Source organism: Gouania willdenowi, chromosome 16 (genome assembly GCF_900634775.1).
Source record: "Gouania willdenowi chromosome 16, fGouWil2.1, whole genome shotgun sequence".
Taxonomy (NCBI): Eukaryota; Metazoa; Chordata; class Actinopteri; order Blenniiformes; family Gobiesocidae; genus Gouania; species Gouania willdenowi.
The window spans coordinates 14,457,371-14,483,503 of NC_041059.1; the positions used below are offsets into that span (position 1 = coordinate 14,457,371).

The 26,133-nt window shown below is 37.4% G+C and overlaps 1 protein-coding gene, 1 long non-coding RNA gene and 1 pseudogene across 2 annotated transcripts; 1 reads left to right on the top strand and 2 right to left on the bottom strand.

Annotated features, from left to right (window-relative positions):
• Nucleotides 1-937: 937 nt before the first annotated feature.
• Nucleotides 938-2,626, top strand: LOC114478126 (serum amyloid P-component-like). The gene is made up of 4 exons (XM_028470969.1): nt 938-1,212; nt 1,458-1,515; nt 1,790-1,892; nt 1,983-2,626. The coding sequence occupies exons 2-4, from the start codon at nt 1,458-1,460 to the stop codon at nt 2,491-2,493; spliced, it is 672 nt and encodes a 223-aa protein (XP_028326770.1). The 5' UTR covers nt 938-1,212; the 3' UTR covers nt 2,494-2,626.
• A 1,973-nt stretch (nt 2,627-4,599) lies between these two features.
• LOC114477938 (phosphatidylinositol 4-phosphate 5-kinase type-1 alpha-like) lies at nt 4,600-23,924 on the bottom strand (annotated as a pseudogene).
• On the bottom strand, nt 11,044-13,022 carry LOC114477939 (uncharacterized). Its single transcript, XR_003675791.1, has 2 exons — nt 12,601-13,022; nt 11,044-11,287 (listed from the first exon to the last, which is right to left on the bottom strand). It is a non-coding gene; the product is annotated as an uncharacterized LOC114477939 (long non-coding RNA).
• Nucleotides 23,925-26,133: the final 2,209 nt, after the last annotated feature.

Genomic DNA, 26,133 nt, shown 5'->3' on the forward strand with positions numbered 1-26,133 from the left:
AACAAAAGTTTCAACAGTGACCCAGGTTATAGTCAAATTTTGTAAACATAAATCAGCTAATCAGTGCTGTTTCACTTAATCAGAATCAGAAAATACTTTATTTATTATTAAGTTAAATAAAATGCCAATTAAAAAATTTCATGACGTTGACACAGTATACTAATCAATTTTATTTGTCAAAGTAAGTAAATGTAGGTTGTTTTGGCAAATGTATGAGTCCTGGCTACACTGCTTAGCCTTAGGCTTAATGTTCAGTACTAAACATGATAAAAGGCCAAAATAGTGGTCAGATTCAAGTGATTAGAAATAGGCGATTCAGTATATTCTGTTGTTCTCTGTGTATTTTCACCATCTCACAGTACCACTACCATTGTTCTTATTGATTTTTAAGCTGTTGAATGTTTTCTGTTGCACTTTTTACCCTCGGCCAGCTTTGGCTAAGGATATTGTCATCAGTTTGTCGTCTGTCTGTCTGTCTCTGTGTGTAGAGTAGTGTAGGTCTTTTAATGCAATACCCTCCAACCATTTTCACACCAAAACATTGGTACTAATAGGGTGATTCCTGGTAATGAAAAGAAAAATTCCGGTTGGTAGATTTTTGGCGAAAAACAGCGTTTTTGAGGCTTTTTAACAAAACTTTGTCGTGGACTGATTTTAGAGAAGGAAAGGAGGTGGACCATTGATACAGGTGTAAGGTGACATTCACTCAGGGCTCTTGATTAGTGGCAAAAAAATTATCTTTGTGTTTGTCACAGAAACTACTGCATAATAAAATTCTATGCACAAACGTGAGTATTCATATTTAATCATGTTTTACTCCCCTACCAGTATTATAAATGTAATGGATGAACCATTTCCAACTATAAATTCACTGAAGTGCTTAGCTTGGTCACAATATTTCAATGTAAATTATTTTTCGTGACAGTTGATATTTTGAGGATTTTTTTAAATGTCAGGCCGAGGGTTTTCAAGTTCGAGCACGTTACGTTTGATCATGTGAAGCACTTTGAGTTGCCTTGTGTATGAAATATATACAAATATATTTGCCTTGCCTTATCACTCACTTATCCACCCACCCCAATTTCAAGTTGTGAAATAGTTCCAAGGTCTCAGTGATGAAAGAGGGTCATCTGAGTTTTCTCTTACAAATAAAGGCTGGTCAGACGGTCAAACAGCAGTTATTGCAGAAGAAGCCAACAAGCAGACTGCAAGGTAAATACACTCCATTTATCATTTTAAAAATAAATGTGTTTAAACGTCCCCTAAATATTCTGCATTTAAGATGACTTATATTTGAACACTTACTGTATATATATATTCATCAAGTGAACAGAAATGTTCTGCAGTGTTTATTCAGTGTGTAAAAAATTACTGCAAAAATGTTGCTTGTCAAAACTTTTGAATCTTTGAAATGAAATTTCCTCCCTGATCCAAAATAACCAACTTTCCAAACACAGATGAAGACTCTATTGTTTTTGCTGGGCCTGTTTGCAACATGTTATGGGAAAACAGAAGGTAAGTTTGCCTTTCAATCAAATCATACGTTAACATTTGTAAGGCAAGACAAGGCAAATGTATTTGTATAGCGCATTTCATACACAAGGCAACTCAATGTGCTTTACGTGACCAAAAAGTGCAACGGAAAACATTCAATTGTACCACATTAAGCTTTACACAGTACAAAATAAGCTTGATAAATGATTGCGTTTCAGTAACATCAGATATAATGGTAGGTTCTGTTGTTTCTCTTCCTGAAAGCTTTAATGATGTCACTTTGACTTGTGTGCAGATCTTTCAGGAAAGGTGTTTGTCTTTCCAAAGGAGACTGCAACTGATCATGTGAAACTCATCACATCAAAAACTAGATTTGAACACGTGTCCGTCTGCCTGAGGTACTTTTCTGATGATTAATATTTTTGGATTGGTGTAAACATCTGGCAAATGGCTGTCCACCGATTCTTACATATGTGTGATGTATTCAGATTCATTACAGATCTCTCCAGGACGTACGGGATCTTCTCCATGTCTTCACCAGCTCAGAGCAATGCCTTCCTGCTTTTTAAGGAAAGCACTTCTAATTCTATCGAGGTGGCTGTTAATGGCATAAGCATCCACTTTAAGTCTTTGTCCTTTCCTCCAAACACGTGGCATTACTTGTGCTCTACCTGGAGCTCTTCTAATGGATTGGCCCAACTGTGGCTGGATGGCAAACCATCCATTAGAAGGTTCGTTGGAAACAGTGTTATCACTGGTGCCCCGATCACCCTCCTGGGCCAAGAACAGGACACTTATGGCGGAGGCTTTGATAAGGATCAGTCATTTGTTGGCATGATTTCTCAGGTCCACATGTGGGACCATGTTCTCCCAGCATCAGAGATTAGACGCTATTCGCAGGGAAAACACATTACTCCAGGAAACGTGTTCAACTGGAAAGATCTGAATTACATGATCAGTGGGTCTATTCTGCTCGAGGAAGAGAGTGAGGTTGTGTGACAGTGTGTGAACTGATTTAATGCATTGCAGCAATACATCACAAACTGCGTTGTCTTTAAATTGAATTTGACATTTTAAGGCATGTTAAAGGAAAAGCTGCTGAAAAATGTCATTAAATGTGGTTATTTGAAAACTGAGTTGTGTACCCATCCTTGAACTCTGTGAAACATATAAACAAAGAGCACCAGGCACGGCAACCTCAAGGCAACCAGTCTGGACTGGGGGAAGAATTTGCATGAAGGGACAACCACAATTTAGTTCATCATTATATAGTTCACTTCCAGATATGTCAATGCTTTTACAAGGGATTTATAAACAGGCCTTTCGATGTGGAAGGGTTAAAAGTATGAAGGATCAGCTCTGTCATAATTAAAAAATAAATACATAAATGAATAAGTAAATACTCACAGATAAATAAATAAATCACTCAATACCTGAATATATCTGCCATAAATAAATCACATAATACCAAAATACATGCCATAAGTGCTATTTATTTAGCTTTTTATGCAGGTGATAACTTTAATTTAGTTTTTGATTTATCATGCAATTTGTTACTTTTCCCCCATTAGTTCAATACATTTGAAAATGTGTTATTTGTCAGGACTATTTAAGGGGCAACAGGCTTTGAAAGTTCACCTTTGTTAGCGTTACAGCTGCACCTCCAAAAACACAAATACTATTTTGACCTCTGTATTGAAACTAGGGGTGTGTAATACCTGGCATCTGCTCATACAATTCGATACGATATATCCTGATATTTAAGTATAAAGTGATTATTGCGATTACTGGTAGTTTTTTCAATATATGACTTAAGAAACAACTAATCTGTACATTCGTACACATACATGCGAACATTATGTATGAAATATATATTATTGGCATATTTTACACTCAAATCATTGGCTTTAAGGTGTTGCCATGTGCCAACAACTTAAAATAAAAAAATAACATACAATCTGTCTGTGGCTTTTAAACCAACTTTGACTTTAGTGCAACTTAACTAAGAAATATGTCTGGAACAACAAATAAATGCAGAAAGTTAGTACTTTCTTTTAGATTTTTTTTTTTGGAAAAACACAAGCTGGTCAACATGCCCAGGTTTCAGTGCACTTCTTTGTGCAGTTACAGTGTCTCCTGCAGTGGAAAAGAATTTCCTGGTTAAACAAAGGTAAAATTAAATAAATAAATAAATAATAAAAAAAAAAGAAAGAAATCAAATTAAAAAAAAATCGATATGGTTGCATTTTCAATTGATACGAGAATCGCGCAACGTAATACTACAATATTTCGCCGAATCTATCTTTTTTTTCCAACACCCTAATTGAAACATTTGGATTTTTGGCATTACAGATATTCCACATTACAAAACACACACAAAATTAACCCACTTATATTCCAGTGTTAAAGCGTTTGGTAGACAAAGCACTCAGAACCTCACTCAGAACCAAGATTTCGAAAATATGTTTATTCATTTTTTTTAGTCAGACATTAAACGTTACCACCACATAACTGAAACATGGCAGGAGAGACAGGCAGCACATGTTGCATGAGAAGGCATTTCCGTGACTCATATGTACATATACACATCTTATTTACCTGGTAAAAATAGAATAGTTGAAGCATATATAGGACAACCAGCAATGACGGCTCTCAGGCCTTGTGAAACATTCATGTAGAAAAAAAAAAAAAAAAGCAATTGGAAACTAACAAACCAATCATCATGGAGAGGATAAATATATCTCTATCATATCACAATCTAAAAATGAAATATAAAAAGTTTAACTGTCAAATAGTCCCTCTTTATAGGCAGCACACACTATAAAGTCTCAAACATCCTTCAGTCAATATACAGTTTACTTACAATCTTCTAAAGTACACAATAAAACCTACAGCGATCAGTAATAAATATACTTCTCAGAGCTGAAATGTTGCAGATTGTGGTTCGATTTCCATGAGTTCAAATTTATTGTAGTGTCTTCTGGCCATCTAGCACCTAAGGGTCACCATTTGTGCCAAAGTCCGACAAAACTGGTCTGCATTAGTAAATCAGGCAGTACCACCGAACATATAATTAAACCCAGGCTTTAGAAAATATAATCTGGATTTTCCTTATCAGGAGGAGATTACTGGAGTGTTTTCTTTGGCGCGTGTTTCACTCCTCTCTGACAAATATTTGAAAACTATTCAATATTTTTTTTTTTTTTTTTTATCACCTCAAAATACCAGAAATAATTACATTCAAGAACATTGTTCAAACTACATCAGAGTACATGTGCTATTACAAATGCAGTCATTTCAATTGAAACCGAGGGAATGTGGAGGTGAAGATTGAAAAGTTTCAGGTGTAAACTGATTGCATCAAAATAAAAAATAAAGACCAATCTTATATCCGATACAGCTTATTAGACTTGTAACTTGTAAGTACTCCATAGAAACCATTCAGTTTAATGAGAAAACAACATCAGTTCATGCAGAAAATCAATCTGTCACGTTTACTTCACTGAAATATTTGATCGGCTCTTCTCTTTGGCGCCACCACCTGTTAACACAGTTTCTTCTCACAGCTAACACTTCCTGCACAAACAGCAGCTACTTCTATGAAAGATCTAAAGTCATTTGAATCATTGCAGAGGTGATTTAAGTTTCTGTATCAGAAACACTTCCTGACAGCCATAAAAAAGAGACAGTTTATTGCCCTTACACTTGTGAGAACAAAACTAATGTATAAAAGCCACATACAAGCTGCGTTAAGACTTTCACACAAACATCCATATTACCCTGCTCAGGGTAGAAGGGCACTGGAGCCTCAGACTGGGCAGATGGTCAGGAAAACCCTGGACAAGTCACTAGTTTATCACAAAACTTCTCCCAGAAAAAAGGGAAAGACAAAAACGCGACCTTAGACTTTAGAACCTAAACCCTTCTCGCTGTAAGGCAGTATTTAGTACCTACAGTTCCCCTGAGCAGACACAGACACACGCGCACACACACACATGCGCACACACACACACACATGCACACACACAGTGTTGTCGTCAGTCCACAGGTAAATGTGCGTGGCAAAAATGAAAAACATACCTGCAATGTGAAACACGCTAAGCCACTGTGAATGACAGCTCAACATAAACCCAACATAAAGGCCTTTTCTCTTAAAGGGCCTATTCTCCCATCTGGACTTAAGCACTATTTCACACGCCTCTTTCCTGCGCGTATTCTCCGATCCAGGTTCCTGACACGCCCACATCGCGTAACTTAACCAAAAGCATGTAGTCTGTGAACTGAAGGCGGTCTGAAGCCAAGGAGGCGAACTCGGCCATGATGTCATTCTGGGGGCGTCTAGAAATCACGGCACATGGAGTTTTCTCAATGCTGGAAAATGTCACTGAATTCTGTGAAAATGATAAAGCGCACTTTTAATTTGAAACGCCTTCGTTGATAATGTAACATTTTGATTTGATCAGATTATTGCAGTGTGAGGATCGAACACAGTTGTCTCTCTATTTTCCCCCTTATATTAATGCCAGATTAACGCTTGTTTGTGTGGAAAGCCTGATTTTATTGACTTCTTACATTCCTGCATTCAGAAATTATAAGCGTGCATTAATCATCATCATAAAACTGTTAAATGTGAACATTTTAGAAATGATGGTCAATCCTTTGGCGTACTCGTGTGACTCCCCCACCCTCGTGACAGCGTGACAGTGTCACTTTGGATAGATTCTTTCCGGGAGTCTCTTCTGTAATATTATGAGTGCATGTGGCTTAAATTGTAACTGAGTCTAAACTTCGAGTGCAATGTAATGTTTCACTTTATTGGGACACTGCAATTATTCCAGGTTCAGAAGCACGTAAAAAGAAAATAAATGAAGCAGATGGGAGAATGGGCATAAGGCCAGATTTGAATGGGAACGTCCACATTTCAGGGCCGCTCCACCCAGAGTGTGTAACTGGGATGGAGGCGCGCAGCGACTGACTTAAGTACAGGATGAGAATAGCGCGCAGCATGGGAGAATAGACCCCTTAGTGTTCGCATCATCATTGTTTTAGCCTTCCTAATAAGGGCAGTTTTTAAGGCAGATTCCAGAATGTGTAGAGCAAAAAGTTAAATGCATTGTATACAGATGAAAGGAACAGACATGAAAGCAATAAACTGATCACAGTGAAAATTATAATAATTTAACAGCCTCTACTGGCCTGCAGTGATGTGAAAAAATCTTCAATTTGAAATCCTTCAGGTTTCAGCACTTTTAGCCACGAAAAGAAGACTTTTTTTTATGGGATCATACGTGTGTTTTGTCATATTAAGACACACTTTACCACAGAAAATCACCAAAATGCACATTGAGCCATGTGAAGGAAAAGACGAGCTTAACTTGGAAACATGAAATATAACGACGAGTTAAGTCTGGTTTATCTCAGCATTGCACCTCTGACAACACTATGTGTTGTTTTAATCATTTCTTCTCAGTAAAAATGGGAGAACCAATGATGGTTTCTAATGTCTCTGCAGCCATGGACAGATGCCAAGCAGCTTTGGCTGTGATTGAAGAAGAAGAAATGTTCAAACATCTTCCGTGTGCTGCTGCTGCTGTCAAATGCTGCACACTCGCATCTCCTCATGCTGTTGAAGTGGGAGTGGTTTCTGAGGTTTTGACTCACGGACTTTACAATATACAGCTTAGTTTGTGTACTGCATTCTTGAGGCAGACGGACATGTAGAAAAACCCTATGTTGCTCAATGGAAAGACGTTGCAGCGATTTAAAAAAAAAAAAAATCTGTTGTTGCAGGGAGATCAGTCATCTTCTGGATAAAATATCCAGGAGAAACGGACTTCAGTACAGGAGTGCTCACAGTAACAGGATCAACAGCTGGAAAAACCTAACGCCTAGCATGCCGCCTGCTCTTACTCTTGGTTCCTGCGTTTGCAGTCTCATCCATCCCCTGCACTTTGTTGCTTCGTCCCACAGTGTCGGTTTATGAAGTGGTGGGGAGGAAACAGCAGGGGGGCAGTGGGAGGTCTGCAAGTGATGGACGGCTTCCATTCATACTCAACCTCAGCCAGTCATGAAGCCTCTCATCTATAGATGGCACATTTTTCTCACTGTAAACAACAAACAAGTGGAAACAAAAGACAAAAATGATTCATTATTCATTAACTTAACTACCTTTAATTTAATTACCGTTTATATGATTGTGGTGGCTTTTTTGGTGACCTTTTACTTCAGTATTGTTAAAATAAACAAAATTGACCTTCGACACTGTAGTATTTTATGTAAAAGTCGTAGCATCGCTGAACAACTTCTTGCTGACTCAAGCTTAGGTTTGATTTTTCTTTCCGCTATATTTCAAAGGATTATGATTTTACATTCCACATGCTCAACTTCACTTTTTCATTGTCATTGATTCCATATTCCTCTTGTGTTAGCTTTCTGTTAGCATCTCTTGTGATAACAGGTCAGTTTGACCCATGTCTTGAATCAACAGTAAAATACACCAAAAAATATCATCTATCATCCAATTTGTTTCTCATCTCTTGGTTACCTTTTTAGGCTTCCTAATCCATGAAAATATTGGTATTAATATTTTTAGTGTGTGTTTCTGAGCCTTTTTTCTGTCAGTATACCCATAGATTTCAATATTTTGACAGATAGTGGGAAAAGTCGATATAAAACATATTTCAATAATTATTAACTACGTATGTGTAAGCCAGATAACTGTAACATGGTTGCAGAAGTTTGTGTTTAATTAAATTAGAATTGACAGTTTTTTATAGAATTTCCATGACAATTACATTTACAAAATCAATTATTTGAACTCAGTTACAATCAAATTATGATTGCAACAGCAAAGGTTTTTTTTTTAAAAATACGTCATAATTGTAATTAATTATCAATTACGCAATTACAATTATAATTGACCCCAACCCTGCTTGGCAGTGCTGTAAATCTGGAGATTACCTTCCATATTAGTAATGTACAAGTTCACTGCTCAGACTCAGATGTTCGTCTCTGGAATGATGTCAGACAGAGAAACGACATCTTCATTTACAGACAGGTTGCCTGAAGTGTCTGCATCAGCCTCCAAGCTGGCAAAGGGAAAAAAAACAGTTAATGAGATAACAAAAATACCGTAATTTCCTGACTGTAAGCCTAAATTGTGGATTTTTCCCGGTTTTATAAGCTTCATGCAGCCACAAAATGAAGCTCCGTCACATTAGACCAGGTGGAACAATGAAGTTGTCAACATTAAATCGTTCTTGCTCGCACTGATCTGATCACTCATTTTGTCATGATGCACACTGCGTCATCATAGCAACAACAAGGAGAAATGTTGTCAGAGAGCGAGAGAGAGAGAGCGCCTGCTGCAGCAGCAGCATGGATGAAGTAAAAGTCAGCTAGTTTGTAATAGAAGAATAAACAGCATAAAGTTGTTAAATCACCCGTTAGTTTTGTTCAGGATTGATCGGTGCTCTGAACTCTGAGGCTGATGGAGACACTTCCATAAGGAGGACAGACAGACTGAGTGGAGATCAGAACAGCCTGGATACATGCTGTATCCAGGCTGTTCTGATGTCCGCTCCGTCTAGAGTAAAAGTCAGCCAGTTTGTAATAGTAGCATAACAGCATGACGTTGCCAAATCACCACGTTGGATTTGTTCAGAAGCGATCGCGTCCATATTCTGACTCAGTGTCCGACTCGCTGTGATCGTTCCGCTGTAGTTCACGGTAAGAAGAGCGGACGGCGCTGTGTATCGGTCTGGTTCCAGTAAAAATTGACCATGAAAACTGTAAATAGACTGATATGTAGATGTGGGGCAGTGAGGAGACTTCATGTAGTGAAGCAAACGTATGAGTTGAAACGGACATTTCCGTGAAATCTATCTTGAGTACAGCAAAGTGCTAAATTATTGGAATGCGGCCAATAAAACAGTATGCTTTATAGCCCGGAAATTACGGGAAGTAACATCCTGAAAAAAAAACTAAATTACTGCCTTCACCTACCAGTGGGAAGCACACTGGTCATAGTCAGTGTTGGCTGACTTGTGGACTTCAACTCCTACAGAACTGCAGAAAAACACCAGAGTTAGACCAGAAGACATCAAACCACGAGAGAGAAAGAAGGTAAAAGCTAAGGAGATTACCGTAGGGGAGGAGAGGTGGAGGTGTCTCCAGTGCTGCCCAGTGACGACGTGGATAGGTTGGCCTCGTGGTCAGCAGGGCCGTCTACCAGTGGGGGCGTCCTAGGAACCAGATCTGGTCTGCCTAACTGTACGCCTGAGAACAAAATGCATTGCTTAAGTTTTTTTTCAACCTGTATTACTCCTGTGAAAACAGATATGAGAAAAACTGCTCCTGTGGGTGCAGGTAACCATAGATCTAATAGCGCTTTTCCACCAACAGAACCAGTTTGGTTTTTTACACCGCAGCAGCAGCAAGTTGGAGCCACGTCCTTGCATCACCACGTCACTGATTACGTAGCAGTTTACCCATGAGCACTTGCGCCATAATGAAGGCCATGCTTTGGCCTTCATTATTACTATTTCATCCTACGTAAAGATTCAGCTTTACCCGTCTTCATTGGAGTCACAGGAATCTGCGACGTTTGATAATTACCTGTGTTCACAAAGACGTTTTATTGCTAACAATGATCGTGTTAGTGTTAGCTTTTGGTAATAGTGTCACAGTTGTAAATGGGGTTAGGCAGTATAAGCCTTGACTTCAGCCTAAACCCCTTCAATGGTCAGGAATCATTTAGCTCTTAAAATACTTAAAGTAGATGTTTTCTTATTGTAATATACAAGATCTCTAAAAACACGTGACGTGTTCTAAATGTTTATAATGATCGAAGAAATAAACTACTACTACTTTGCTAAGCAACTTAGCTTCAACTATGCCTTCATAAGTACAGCAGATAAAGGTAATAAGTTGATTTAGATACGTTTGTTTACCATTATAGATGCTCTTAAGGCTGGCTGACTGTGCACGTTCGTGATCACGCTGCTGCTGGGACTCAATACGACCAGAATATCAGCGCAAGTTTGAGTCAAACTAACATGTCCTGATGTCATTCATTCATCTGCGTTTGGACCGAGGACCTACTGTATGTGACTGAAGGAATGCTGTATTTAAATAAACATGTTTGTGTCCTCATCATGCTGTTCAACTTGTGTCATTAATGATCAACAACACATGACACCCTATTGACTCCCACATTTGTTTTATACCTATTGCTGCTGTTTGATTTGTTTCAATAAATACTGATTTGAGAAATTCTCAATTGCATTCTATTTAAATGTCCCACTCCTTTAGGTGAATATTGCATGAACTTTTCAATTATATAAATGTATCAAAATAAAAAAAATATAAACCTAATAGTGTGTGCTACAGCAGGGCAGGTTATGTTTCTATTTTGGGGCAAAAAATAAAAAACAAATGCTGATGTTTGAAACTGTGTGGATGTGAAGAGCATTTACATTACCTGAAAAAATAAAATAAATGTGTGTGCTTACAAGTAGGCATTAAACAATGAACAAAGTCCTTGCAGAATAAAGAATAAGTAACTTTATTTTCACAAAGTAAAAATAGATTTACAAACCAACTCAATATAATATATAAACATTTACTTAAAGGATTCTGGGTTTTCCAATACAAACGGCCTAAGCCTGCGTCTATCAACACCATTCCAACCAGTGCTGTGGAGTTCATCATGAGCTGGAGGTTCTGGTCCATGAACCGTGTTCCTGACTGCTCCATAGAAGAACATCTGCGTTAACATCTTCCTTCTTTTTTCCTGCATAGAAGTATTAAAAATATTTGAATTTGAATTTTTTCAAACTTTTTTAAATTTATTTCGGCAGTCAAACAAACACTCAATTGTGTAATTCTTCAGCTGAAAGTGTGTAGGTTGAAGCAAAGCTTATACACATATCTACCCTATCACAATAAAATCAAACAAGGTTCTCTGCATAATATCAAACACACAAAAATATTTAACTCATTTTCACACTACACATTCAATATATATTTTACACAAGTTTTATATATACAGTTTATACATTCACATATGTACATACACATGAATGTATATGACATGTACTTAAAAATAAACTAATTCATATTTACGACGCAAATTTCATCAATTAAATTTAGAGGGGTAATATATAAATTATTTTATACCATTATATTTTATACCATTATACACATATTATATATTATTGCTGTTCTAGGTAAAATTGTTGCTCTTCTTTCTTAAACTTACTAACAATATATGATTTAAAAAGCTTTTTAAACTGGTTTATGTTGGTGTTTCATTTCATTCTTTAGGCAGTTCCATAATTTAACCCCTGATATTGTTATACTCATCCTTTTCACTGTTGTTCTGGTATTTTTAATCTTGAAATGTAGTTTTTAAAGTATATTCCCTTTCTCTCTCTAAAAATCTTTTCTGCAACCCTTTTGGAAGTGAACCTTCACTTGCTTTATAAATCATTTGGACAGTTTTGAGTCGGATGTGATCTGGGAGTTTTAAATCTGGTGTTTTTAACAATAATCCATGCATGTGTTCTCTGTATCCTGTGTTATGTTTCAGTCTGATGGATGTTTTTTGCATCATGAAGAATGGTTGGATGTCAGTCATGTATGCATTTCCCCAAACTTCTAGACAGTAACTCAAATATGGTAAAACAAGTGTACAATAAAGAGTGTGCAATTCTTTTTGATTAAGAATGTACCTTGTTTTGTCCAAGAATATAAAAACAAGAATATTAGTTCTTAATAATAGTTTCATTTATTCATAAACAAATATAAATTCAAGTAAATGGCATATAATGATATTTCAGGATGGACCAACAAATAATCATATACATGTTATATATACAATCTTACTGGATTTGTTCTGAGATGAAAACAAACTGAGCTAGAGATGACAATGAAATATTGCTGCTGCTTACAGGAATATTAAAGCATTGTTATGTTTCCTAGCAAACCAGTGGCTAACTGACTAGTCTGCACCACGTTAGACGTAACGTTTATAATATTGATGAGGGAATATTGTAGCAAGCCAATATTGGTAGTAGGCCAACAACAGGGTGAAATAAAACTTACCAGGACTAGTAACACTTCTACAGGACGAGCTCCTCCGTGGCTGTAGTTCTGTTCGGTCTTCGGGGCTCCGCCCACTTTCCCCTGAATCTCTTCAGACACCCACAGTACCCGGAAACAATGTTCTCCTCTGACCACTGCTGTGTCTTCTTTGACTCATTTTTAACGCGACCAGCCGCCAACCAATTTAAAATATGGTTACTTTTTGTTTTCAGAGGACCGTCGATAACCCCGCCTAGCACCCGCCCACTTCAGAGCCGAGCTGTAGCCCAGCAGCTATTTGGGGCCAGCGTAGCTCTGGTTTGTGGCTCCGAGAGCTGGAGCTATGTTGGTGGAAACAGAATGGCTCCGAGCCAAAACACACGCTAGCTCCAAGTTAGCTCCAGCTCCTGCCCGGTGGAAAAGCGCTATATGTTCACCAAAGTTCCTACCGCTATCAGCTTCTGAGTCTGTGCTCCTATAATGGCTGTGGTAGACTAGTTTTGAGTCAACAGCAGACAGCCCTGTGGCATGTGAGAGCGGGGTTGGAGCTCCAAGGGTGGGAGCCCTCCTCAGGCCCCCCTGACCTCCACCACGGCTCTTCTTAGAGGGTGATGGTTTCACTGAAGAGATAAAAGATATGTATTTAATTTTAACGCTTTTCCTACCTGCATTATAACAGATTAACTTGAGATCCTCAACAGCATGTAACATGTAAATTAATGCTTACGAGGAATTTTCTTGAACACAGTGTTGCACATGAATTGCTGAAAACGCTCTGCATAGAAACCAGGTCGGTGAACTGAGACTGTGTCCTAAAGTTGGAGAAGAACAGAGTTTTAATAATCTAACAAAGGTCATTCAAAGGCATTTACAACTTTACTTCAAACTACATTCATCACACGCATTAGAATCTAAGTTTGAGGCCAAATAACTACAGTATTGTTGTATCATATCCTTGTGTCTGCTATTCATGATGCTGTAACTGAGCCAGTGTGAGCAGGTTCATTGATTATTTGCATTTAAAGACCAATGTTAAAGACTTACCCCATCATGAACCATTGCCTTCCAGGAGTGTTCCAACCTTTTAATAAACCTAAACCAGAATACAACAAACAAAACAGAAAATACAATTAATATAATATTAATCTTATACTATTCATGCAAATAATTTCATTTAGCAGGAATACAACAAGTCACCACAAAGGAAGTCATTGAGAAAATAAAGCTTTAGTTTTTAGTCATTTACAATACAAGTATAGTAAAACATCAGAAAAATTTAAATGTATCAAAATATTTTCAACTGTGAAAAATACATTTGAGTGAATTTACAAGGTAATTTTTGAAATTCACTTTTTTTAAATTACATTTGAGACTAAGAGATTAGTCGAAGAGATATCACCTCCTGTTCTTGCACGTACTGTATGCCATGTTACAGTTCACACCCATAATGTAACGGTCCACATTCAAACATGGGAAGAGCTAGGACTACTCAAAGTCAGAATTCTTGTTTTGGTATTGAAAGCTTTTCATTGGTTTGCTACAAAACTATTGGTGAAAAGTTACAGCAATGAATAAAGATATGCAAGTGTTACTGTGATTTACCTTGCTGCAATTTTACTGGCATTTAAAGATAAATATATAAATCTAAACATGGTCGCTCCTGAATAAGGTATAAACTCTTTTCCACAATAAAAATATTTTCTTGAAGGTTTATTGAAACCATATAACCACAAAACGAGAAAGAAACTAAACAGTATGTACCTGTAGGACTGGAGAATGTCAATGATGCCAATGTAGATCAGGAGCCTGTCTCCTTTGATGTTACGAGCTGGAATACCGCCCATGCTGGAAATTCAGAAAGAAAATATGACAATAAATGTGTGGTGCATCAAAGATATTTCAGTCATGCAAAGCCCCATAAAACAAACAAAGAATCAAAGGCAGGCTACTGGTCACACTCACTGGTCCTCTGAATCTAGAACGCCTTTCCCACGGGCCTCTCCTTGGATGGACTCCATGGCTGTGCAGTACAGACTTTTCTGGGCTTGTGGCCGGCGCTGGTCTGGGGTCACGGCGCCCTCGGACACTGCGCTTTCCCCCGAGTTACCTACACCGCGTTCTCGCTCTCGACTTGCTTGGTCCATGTTGTGGATGCCCATCAGGAGGCTGTAATCCATTATCTTGAAGCTCTGTAACAGCTACAAAGCAACATGCATGGGTTAATCCCTCATGTTTACATAAATATCTGGACCAACTTTACATTTATTTAAACAAAAGCCAGTTCTTCTAATATGCTGGTACTAACTGACTCACAGTAAGATAAGGGTTTGGGAAAAATGCTTATCGCCAATGTTGCTCTTTATTAGGACAAAAAGTCACTTTTCTCATCTTTTAACAAAAAGTAAGGCAATTCTAAACTTTGCATCACCCCAAAATTCAAGTTATCTCCCCTCAAGTGACGTGACTTGCGTGTTTTAAGCGACAAGGTCAAGCACAACCTTGTCGCTCAAAGTTGAAAAATTTTAACTTTTCAAGCGCAGCAGCCCCTCCCTCCCGCTACAGGGCAGACGGCAGCTGAAGGGGGCTGTACTACACTTACTCAATTTATCAGAATAAAATTAAAGTGGTTAACTTCTTGAATGAGCCAACATTCTGAGTAAACTCATCCTTTAGTAACTCTGTAAGTTGATCATTTAAACAATAAAAGTGGAGCTGTCTATGATAAGAGCTGTTAACTTACAGCTGGAGAAGAACTGGTCAACCCTCTTTCTCTCTACACAAACACCCACACACGTCACTGGAGCGATGAAGTGACCAAAAAGCACCACTATGTTCAAGCGACTCATCAGGGGCGATTGAAGTGACTGCAATCGCTCCAGTCACTTTCGCTTTGCATCCTCGCAGACCTTCATGACTGCGGAGGTCTACACCACACACACACTTGTGTCAGAGAAAAAGTGAGAACAAACGGGATGAATCACATGTAAACCAAGAGAAGCTTATTCAAGGTGATTTAATTTTATAGTCTGGATGCGGAGTGATGGTTATCAGTCCGCTAAGAGCGCCAGTCAGCTGGGATCACAGGCCCATGTGTGATCTCTGGCGGGGATGAGCCGACGGCAGCAGCCGCTGCTAAGGACAGTAACTAAAGAGTGATGCGTGTATTCATGTTAGAGTCTCTAAAACACCAGACAAATCTCGACTACCACAAGATAAAGTCCATACACTTGTCACAAGTCTTTACTGAGAAAAAAGTTGCTAAAAGCTTTCACAAAAGACACCAGTAAGGGAGGTTGAGTTACGGTTCCACTTTCAAAACAGAGCGGAGTGACGATTCTGCAAACTGCAGCTTTAACCTGTTCAATGGTGCACATTTACGCAAGCATAAAAGCATGAAAAGTTTACAGAATGGTAATAATAATTTAGAAATAATGATTAAATGTTTAATACGACTGCCTAAAAGGACATTAGTTAGTGATCCATTTCCCTTTGTGTTGGCTGAAACTCATGCCTGTAACTTAAGGCAGAGGGATTGTAAATAAAGTCTAATCGTCAGTGAGTACTGTAATAGAAACCCATGTGCTCATCTGTGGCAAATGCAGCTATGAATACCATCAGTCTATTTCTATCATTTTATTTTGTAACTTCTTTTAAAGTAAACAAAGTATTGGTTTTCAGACGCAATCAATGTGTGACTCTGCATTCAAAATAATTGTTTTTTGAGCAGAAAAACCTATTTCACTGTTTATACAGACAACATTGTCGGTAATTGAGAGTTCTCGTTGTTTATAGAAGAGGAGCTTGTGTACCATTTGTTATTTGGATGGAGATCCAATAATCTTTGACTCACCAAGCAGTCCCTCTGTATGGTCTTAGACAGGGCATTGTAGTTGTCGGCCTCCAGCTGCAGGCCATCAGGTATGTCCTGGATAAAGTCCAGGTCCTTGTAGATGGGTAAAGCCTTCTCTCTCTCTTTCGGAGAGGCTCGTCTTTTATATGTAGAGCCTTTCAAGTCATATTTGAGATGCATGGGGAAGATGCGGGGCAGAAGATTGTTCATGACCACAATGCGGATATTCTTGCCTGCTGCCTGGACGCAGTACAGCCCATAAAACTTGGGCAGCAAAGTGCGCTTATTTTGGTTTATATTCTGGAAGAGATAACAGATGTTATTATAATCACTCTAATTTGGACTACCTCATTCAGATTACATTCATAACCGCTCATGCTGAGTGCGCTCTTTCTCAGTCTGTCCACACTCACCATGAAGTATCCAGGGAGGAGTTTCTGAAGAAACTCTGCCTCCTTGTGCTGAACAGTCTTGATGATGAACTCGTCATCACTAGAAACGTAAAAAATCGATCCACTGGCTCCGGGGTTTGACAACTCGATCAGCGGCTCATTACACAGAGAGTACTTCAAGAGGAGAAATGAGAAATATCTAGTATTATGTTCCACCAAAATATCAGATTTCTGAACATCAAAAAAATGTACTGAACAGTAAATAAATGTTTTATAATAGTAAATAGTAAAATATAAAAAAAGGATATTGAGCACAGCCATGGCCAAAAACATTGAAACGGCTATTCTCTCATCCAATGTCTCACCCCAAAAGATTGTATTATAGCGTTTGCATTTACAGGTTCACTAGTTTTCCTAATGCCCAGGTCTCTGGGCATTAGGAAAACTAAAAAGAAGGGGGGGGGGGGATGTTAAAGTGACAGTCACTGTAAATATAATTTTTAGAGGTAAAAGATGATTCACTCGAAGCTGAAAACTGAGCCTTATCTATTCAAGAGTGTTTGGAAAGACACTAAGGTCTTCAGGCTGCTAAAAAACTGCTGACCTTTGCTGAAAACCCAGCTGCTGCTGATCTCTAAGCAGAAAAAATATTTGGTACTATTTCTAATTTTGCACATGATTTAGGGCATTTAAGATAGATGGCAACCACAAAACGTCAGTAAACATCAACCATGTTTGATTGTAGGAACGTAATCCATCTTTATGAAGGCCACATTCTGTTTTCTGCAAACAGTAGAATTTATTTTAGTAATAAAAAGCTCAACGCACGCACGCACGCACACACAAGTTGTATTGACAGTTCTACCAGTGTCTGCTTTATCTTGAAGGAATGCAACATAGACTGTGCGTGCATATATAAACACAGAGTGACTTCAACCCTAATAGAGGTAGCTGTTATGAACATGTCCTGCGTTGATACTAACCAGGTAGTCATCTGGTCGAATGCCAACAGCTCTCTGAAGTAACGGAAGGCAATGGGAGCATAGGTCTTAAAGCGAAAGTCACTGTAGTGATGAGCAGGAGTAAGATTACTTGCCTTCACTGCGGAACACGGTGCAGAGAAAGACAAATAAACTATTTATACATCAACTATACAGGTATTATAACAATAAATGCTTTCTTTACTTTGTTCCTCATCACTGACCTTGGGAAGAAGATGACTTTCCACCACCACAAAATCCTGCATGAGAACATCCCTTTCGCCTTTTGGCTCAGCTGCCAAACTGTGTGGGTGATTCCCAGTTGGATTGGCACCCTTTTAAGGCTGAGACGTGGTCTGACGAGGGTGAGAGTGGATGAACATTCAAAGTCAAGAGGAGTGATAATTAACCCCTTTTAAACTTCTTCTGCAGTTTCACTGCTATCCATATACCTTCAGTCTGATTATAACATTATAATAGGAATAAATATTTGGCCTATACATTGTATTTCCCTATTCAGGAACATCTCCCTGTTCTCTGCCAACTCATACCTTCTTATAGGTGGTCTCTTCCTGTGGTGGTTTCCACCCCCCGGTGGTCCGATAGTCTTTTCATACTCTGAGTTGTGCCAGAAGAACCGGGCACCTTTGGCAGAAGTAATAAGACAACCATTTAAACCAAACCATATGTGGTCTAACCAACTTCTAAACAAAACACAGACTTAAATTCATACTAAACTTCATGTGATAAGTGTGCTTAGAAACACAGCAAGAACAGGATGATAAGTGAGGGCAAAGGAAAGGGAAGTGTAATAAAAAGCAAGTCTGAAGTACAATCAATGTTTTTGTGTCCATATAGGTACTAAACACATTACATATCTGAGATGTCCATTTTTTATATATATTGAAATGATCACGTGGCAGAATATCAAAGTGGCCAGCAATAAAAAAAAATATGGTCTTGTGTTTGGACATTTACACACATTTTATTCCCCAAGCCAAGCCTCTTTCTTTTACAACCATTTTTTGTGATCAGTGTCTTATGTAGGGCTGGGCAAATATATCGAGATTCAAGATAAATCAAATTTTCTATTTTTACAATAAATTACAATATCGCCTATATCGAGCTATATCTTCTTTTTTTTGTTGTTTTATTTATACAATCACAGTAGAAATAACATCATACAAGTATTTAATATTGTTCTTAGAGTACGTCAAACGATGTGCTTATTTATTTTTTCCCATATTTCTGAGATACATATTTTATTGCTTATTTTATAATAAAATACTCGTTTCAGGTGTTGCCTAAACAAGCCACACTACAGAACTCACTCACAGGTGCTGTCCCTTAGAGGAGAAAAAGACTAAAGTGGCACATATTGTGCAACTGTTTGTTAATAAATGTGCCTGTGTGGCATTTTTCATCAGCATTTTTAACCCAGAATTGTGTTTCCGGTAAGACTTTATAGAGTTAAAAATATTGAGGTTAATATCGTATATCACCATTTTGAGAAAAAATAGAGATGTGAGTTTTGGTCCATATCGGCCAGCCCTAGCCTCATGGTGAAAAATGCAAGACCTGCTGTACTTTTCTTTTCTGAAAATATTCAATAGTGGAAAGTATGCCAGAACACACAATGCATGTCTTTTAGGTTTTTCCTTGTGTTCTTACCTCTGCAGGAGCCATTTTTCGAATGCTGCTGGTCCCTACAAAAGAACAAAAGAAACATTAATGACCAACATGAAGACAAGGAAAAACCATCAAATCTGACCAAAAAAAACTGTGCTTTCTTTGATTCAGTGTCGTTGCTCTATCATGCAGTCAGGTGTAAAGTACTGCTTCAAAGAAGATTAAAGTTTGAGTCAGTTTTAAAATGGAAAAGATAATTCATGAGCGTTTACGAAACCCAGGGCTGGTTAATTAGCAAAGCTATTTTAAGAACCGGCTGATGAGTGTAAGACCAAAGATGAGCCGAGATCTAATCGTGACCCCATAACATCTCCACCAGATCCATCACAGCTCTAACTGGAACCAGTGGTCCCTTGAGCTGGCTGCTCCATATTCCTCTGCTCCCTGAGGATGAGTGTGTCGTCAACATCATCAAATTCTGTCTTTTTCTGTCACAGCTTACACACTGATTTTCAATAAGAGTCCAGAAACACCCTTATCAAAGCCAGCAGTGTATTATACTCATGTTATGTAACATAGCCCCACAAGAAAACATTAATCAGCAATGAGAGCTTCAGACACACCTCAAATTATTAGATGTGTAATAAAATAAGTCTTCATAAACATCAATAAAATTCTATCGATGTTTTTGCAAAAAAGTCTTATCACATTCATTCCATCCTTACATAAACTTTGCTGTATAAACGTGTTTCCTCACCCACTCTGCAATCACCTCAGCTTGTTGTAACCAATAGCAACATGCAACATTCTTCACTAAGAAGTACAGCAGGTCAACCCATAAAAGAGGACTGAAGATATTATAATAGACACCTGTGGTATCATTTCTCACAGGTGGTATAAACTGTGTCTGTGCACAGCCATTTCCATGCAGATCATTTACAAGAGGTATCATCAAAGTATAAATGAAGCACTGTCTTTGTTGCACACTCACCTAAAGTCATGCAACTCCTCTGGGTTAAACTGCAAATCCCCCCCACCAACAATGAGCAGCCTTCTGCCCACATTCTCCTCATTATGTAAAACAGCACACTATATCACGCAATATGATTCATGCAGTATCTACACAAACACACACACACACACAAATGCAAATACCTCGCTGTAATGCTCTCCTCCAGAACTGAGTTCTTATATCTGTGGAGCAGGATACGGTCAGCCTAACAGGCTTAGCCAAGAGCAACAGTTACGAAATTGGAAATGTACAAAAGATTACAGGGAAACCTTTTTATCTCAAGATGCTTCATTTAGTAAACACAACCAGGGAAAATAAATCGATTAAAAAAAAACATTATTATTTGCGTGTTTTCTTTTTTGTTTTATTGCAAGACAAACAATACAAGTAGAAACACAAAACCATAAAAACAAAAAAAACAAACAAAGTACAGATTTGTGTGTTTTCTTGCATTGACTTCACTTATCAATAGGTTTACATCTTAAACGGCAGTATTGGTATCATATCGGAAATAAAAAAAGTTGAATCAGGACATCCCTAGTGTTCATAATAAACTCTACTAAATCAGACATGCAGGAGTTGATCGGAACAAGTCCAGTGAATTATGCAACATATTAATTAGGGCTGAGTTGGGTATAATAATAATTTATTAACACAGAGACAAACTATTTTATTATTAGTAATTAATCATACCCTAGTGTTTTGAAACATGTTTAGACAAAGAAACACATGCATTTGTATACTCTGGCTATACACAGGCATGCTTACACTCTCCAGTACATAAACACTAACAACTTTCAAAAACACAAACACAAGATAGTGGGAAACCAACTCGAGATAGAATGGAATGGCACTTTAGGTAGAAAAAGAGACAGAAAGAAAAAGTCTTGAGTGGATGGGACAAAATTCAAATAAATAAAGATCTCAACAAGTAAACAGTTGTTTTAAGAGAACATTTATTAGCCATCAGTGCACGTAAATAGAAATAAACAAATAACTATCTGTAAAGTTCATCCATGCAGTTCTTTATTAACCACATTTACATCCTTGAGTTAATGCCATGTAGGTTATTATCTAATAATATATCTGAAAGCTATTTGTAAGAGTTGGAAATTAAACAGAACATTTTGTTCTTTTACATTAAACACAGGCTTCCAACCAAGAATAAAGTCCAAAAAATATGATATGCAGACTGAGGCAAAGAATCACACTAACACAATTACTGAACAATGACTTTAAGTTGTCTGGAACAGACCATGTGACAAACGGTGAGCCATCTGTTCCTCTGTATACACTAAACAAGAGCCACCAGCCATGAGCTTATTCTTTAGCAAACAGAGACGTACGGGAGGAGACGCAAAGATATTCAGAGAACTTTCCATTTGCAGTGAAAAATATTTCAATTTAGAAATCAGGTTGATGACTGAATAGTTAGCAGATCAATTCTTATACTATTTATAACTCATTCTGAGTCACCAGACTGAAAGTTGTATCTGTGTCGTCTAAAAGTCAACCACGTCGGAGCCACGAGGGGTTTATGACGACTATTTTTACTAACCTATTAGGCCTGGATGGGTGCAGGGTAGGGCTGGGCGATTTTGCCTAAAAAAAAAAAAAACTCCTATTTTTTAAAGAAAATTTTGATTTCCAATTTGATTTTTTTTTAAATGCACTTAAAAATGACTGCAGACATCAGCTATATTGTCAAAAGTGCAACTTTATTGCTGTGATTGTCCTATCACAATATTTATATATATATATTTAACTCGAATTTGCAAAATAAAAAACGTTTTATCTCCAAATTCAATTAATCGATGAAATCGATTTTTTGCCCAACCCTAGTGCAGGGTAAAGCAACTTTGTCTAATAGAAAGGAAACTAATATGTGATGCACATTTAAATTATGGATGTCCTGATCCGTTATTGATTTTAGATACCAGTCTGATATCAGAAAAAAAAGTGTACATTTACTACTGTATTTAAATTGGGGTTATTTTCCCAGTTTTTTTTTTTAATTTAAGTTAAGTAATGATTCAATAAAATGCACAGGCTCAAAAATATAAAGACAGTGTCTAAAGATACGTTAAACGTAGGATTCTTACTTCCACTATCGTGGGTTCGAATCCCACTTTTGACGTATCAATTTTTTTATTTTAACATAAAATAAAAGCGTTAGCGGCTAGCTAAAAATAAATATGAGCTAAAATACAACTAACGTAACTTTAAGTCACGTGGAGCACCTATCACGTGACCTAAACTGGCCAATGAGGGTCGCTGCGTATGCATAGAGTGGCATTATATGTTTAACCTATCCATAGCCACGGCCAAATATAAAAGGCAGGGTCTGCTTTTAGCTTTTGTTCAATCCTAAAATAATGAGAAACCCATAAGAGTCAAAAGTTACGAGAATTAAGAATAAGTTTTGAAGTTTGGGTAAAAAATGGACAAAATAAACGGGTTTCATGTGCATTTTGGTCAAGGTTTGGTTAATAAATAATTAAAATTGTTTAACCACAAACAATGAAAGTCGTGGACGAGGGCCATTAGGCAAGCCTATTTACTTAATAAATGTAAATAAATACTGTTATTAATAGTGAGCTATTTCTTTTCATCATTACATAACACTGAATTAACTGGGTTTTCCAGGTAAAAACAAATATACCGCTGACGAATTTCTGTAACATCATTTGAATAACGTTTTAATTTTAAATTTATTTAAATAAATAAAAGTAAAATAAAAAATGTTAAAACAATTCATTTGGCGTGACGGATCAATACCAGGTTACCTTCGTGTTAATTCCTAGTCAACAATCATCAACAGTAGCTACACCAGCAACATAATCGCGTCTGCCATCTGTAAATATGAAAAACAGCAGATGCAAACCCTCGATTTAAAATTCAGGCAACGTGGGAAATAATCTAATTCATTGGGATTTAGAGATTTTATGTGCGAAAATGAAACAACTCTAATTCCTCCACAATATACAATGACCGAAGAACAGCGCTGAGGTCCAATACAAAAACAATAGCCATATAAAGCTACCGTTACCCAGTTTATTTGTTAGGATGGGAACCATCGACGCTAACGAGCTAACGGGCTAACTCAACTAGCTGTATAAGCCACATCACCCACAGCAACCCGCTTTAACTGGCTCCAAGCGTCGCGTATTGATTAATTAAATTATCCAAAGGACCGAAATTAACAAAACAAATAATCTAGTAGATACCTGTCGGGGCTGTTGGTCCCGAGTCGGCCGTCCCAGCAGTCGCCATTACGATTTCACTGAGCTCAGCTCACATCAGCGCCCGGTACTTCAATCATGCAGCAAGGCTCTCAGGCTGCGTCCGAATAGTTCCCTCCTATCTCCTTTCCTATCCACTGTTCTTTAACCTCCGGAAGTGTTTAAGTGGAGGCCATGATAAAAGATCGTTCGGATTTTCTTTAAGGAAAGGAGACGGAAAAAAAATCTTCTTCTTCTTCTTTTCTTTTTCTTTTCTTCTTCTTCGCAGTTTAACGGCGGTTGGCAACCAAGGGACTCTACAATATATTTCCTTAATCCCGTGACGTCATCCACGGGGTTATGGAAAAGTGTATAGGAAAGGAGATAAGAGGGATGCAGCCTCTGCAGCGGTGGCACCACAGCGCCCCCAGGCGTCAGGACACAGACTGACACGTTCTTCTTCTTCTTGGCGGATGGCAACCATAGTTATAGTGCATTACCGACACATACTATACTGGAGTGTGAACCAGAGCTCCTGGGATACATATTCATATCTGTTGAATTACCAATTTTATATGTATTCATTCCTGTATGGCAACCCGTTTTAACATTTAATTAGTAGCGGTACTTGTCATTGTAGATATCTATAATTCCATTTTGACATGTTGTAATTCCAAGTCCACATACCCATAATGTAATTTAGAATAGTTGTAATTGTAATTACTGATATCTGCAATTCTATTTCTACTAGTTACACTACTAATTCTAGATACTATAATTAATTATATATATATATATATATATATATATATATATATATATATATATATATATATATATATATATATATATATATTATATATTATAATTATCACTATTGGAAATCGCTATTGTAGATATCTGAAACTTCATTACAACTAGATGAAATCTCCCATTGACTTCCATTCAAATTTTATTTCAGATATCTACAATTCAAATTCCACATGTCACCATTTCGAGACAATTCTATTGCCATTAGTAACATGTTTATTGTTGATATGAACAATTTAATTCTTGCTCGTAATAATGTTAATTGTAGATATCTACAATTGTTCTTACATTTCAGTTATCACATATCATATTTTGGTTGCCAGAACATCACTAAAATTTAATCATCTGTTCCTTGAGCCATTATCAACATTTCCTGAAAATTTTATCAAAATCTGTTCATAACTTTTCAAGTTATCGTGTACAGACAGTGTCGCACATTCTGATTGGAACTCTGATGACATCATGTTCTAAAACAATGCTTGACAGGAGTTTCACAGTGTGGATAAGTCATTTGAAATTGGTTCTGGAATGACCAAATGACTCCAAAATTACGGACGCACACACTCGGGGTATGCGCAAGCCATTGACAAAGTTTCAGGTCGTTCAGACACTGCGTTGGGGAGATATGCTCCACATGCACACAGACACACACACAGACGTTCCTTGCTTTTATAGACAGATATTTTTGTCTCCAAAGGTTTTTTTTTTAGCTTTTCTCTACTGGTTTTATACTTTTCATAGTTATAAATTGCATGTTCTACACCAGGCATAGGCAACTGGCGGCCCGGGGCCCACATGTGGCCCTTGGTTTAATTTTTGAGGCAAATCCGAAACAATTGTAATTCGAGAAGAAAAAAAAAAATCCCAAAATAACTCATAAAACATAAAATGACAACAAAGACAGACACAGCAAGCACTTAAACACACAAAATGACAACACCAACAAAAAACAACACATTACAAAATAGCTCCAAAGACACAAACTGTTCACAAAATTACACAAAATGACTGGAAAATACAGAAAACAACAACAACAAAAGTACAGAAAGTGACCTAAAAAAATGCACAAATCGACAACAATAATGCAGGAAATGACAGAAAAACACCCAAAATTACACTTAAAACAGAAAAAAATGAGAAAAAACACACAATTACTACAAAAACACACTAAATGACTAAAAGCTGATAAAAAAAAAACAAATAAAACCACAGCCAAAGACAAAAAAAGACCATCCATCTTCTCCCTTGTATGAATGCTCTGATTGGTCATTATTCTAAATCCTTACATGAATATTGATAATGTGGCCCTCAGATCAGATACAATCAGATGATTGTGGCCCTCGCTGTGATAGTTTTCCATCCTTGTTCTACACTGCCCTCCTCTACCCCACATTCACACAACCCGGTTACACATTTTCTAATGAAATGCAACAGTTTATTTAATCCTGCATGTCCAATCCGTACTCTACCCAATATAATCTATTTCCCCCTAATGTTTCTATTTTATTTTTATTCCCCACTCTCTTTTAATTAGTATGTAACTGTCGGCCAGTCTGTCCATCATCCCATAACTTCAGCTACTCACCAATAATTTTATTTTTCATCTTAGCTTTAGCTTTAGCTGATAGAGGCAGTCAGAGCTACATATAGTTTTGTACTA

What these genes read in the sequence shown, in the direction of transcription:
- LOC114478126 (XM_028470969.1), top strand. Translation starts at nt 1,458, where the DNA reads ATGAAGACTCTATTGTTTTTGCTGGGCCTGTTTGCAACATGTTATGGG. An exon ending in ATGTTATGGGAAAACAGAAG is followed by an intron (nt 1,516 to 1,789) that starts GTAAGTTTGCCT and finishes ACTTGTGTGCAG; the next exon opens with ATCTTTCAGGAAAGGTGTTT. An exon ending in CACGTGTCCGTCTGCCTGAG is followed by an intron (nt 1,893 to 1,982) that starts GTACTTTTCTGA and finishes TGATGTATTCAG; the next exon opens with ATTCATTACAGATCTCTCCA.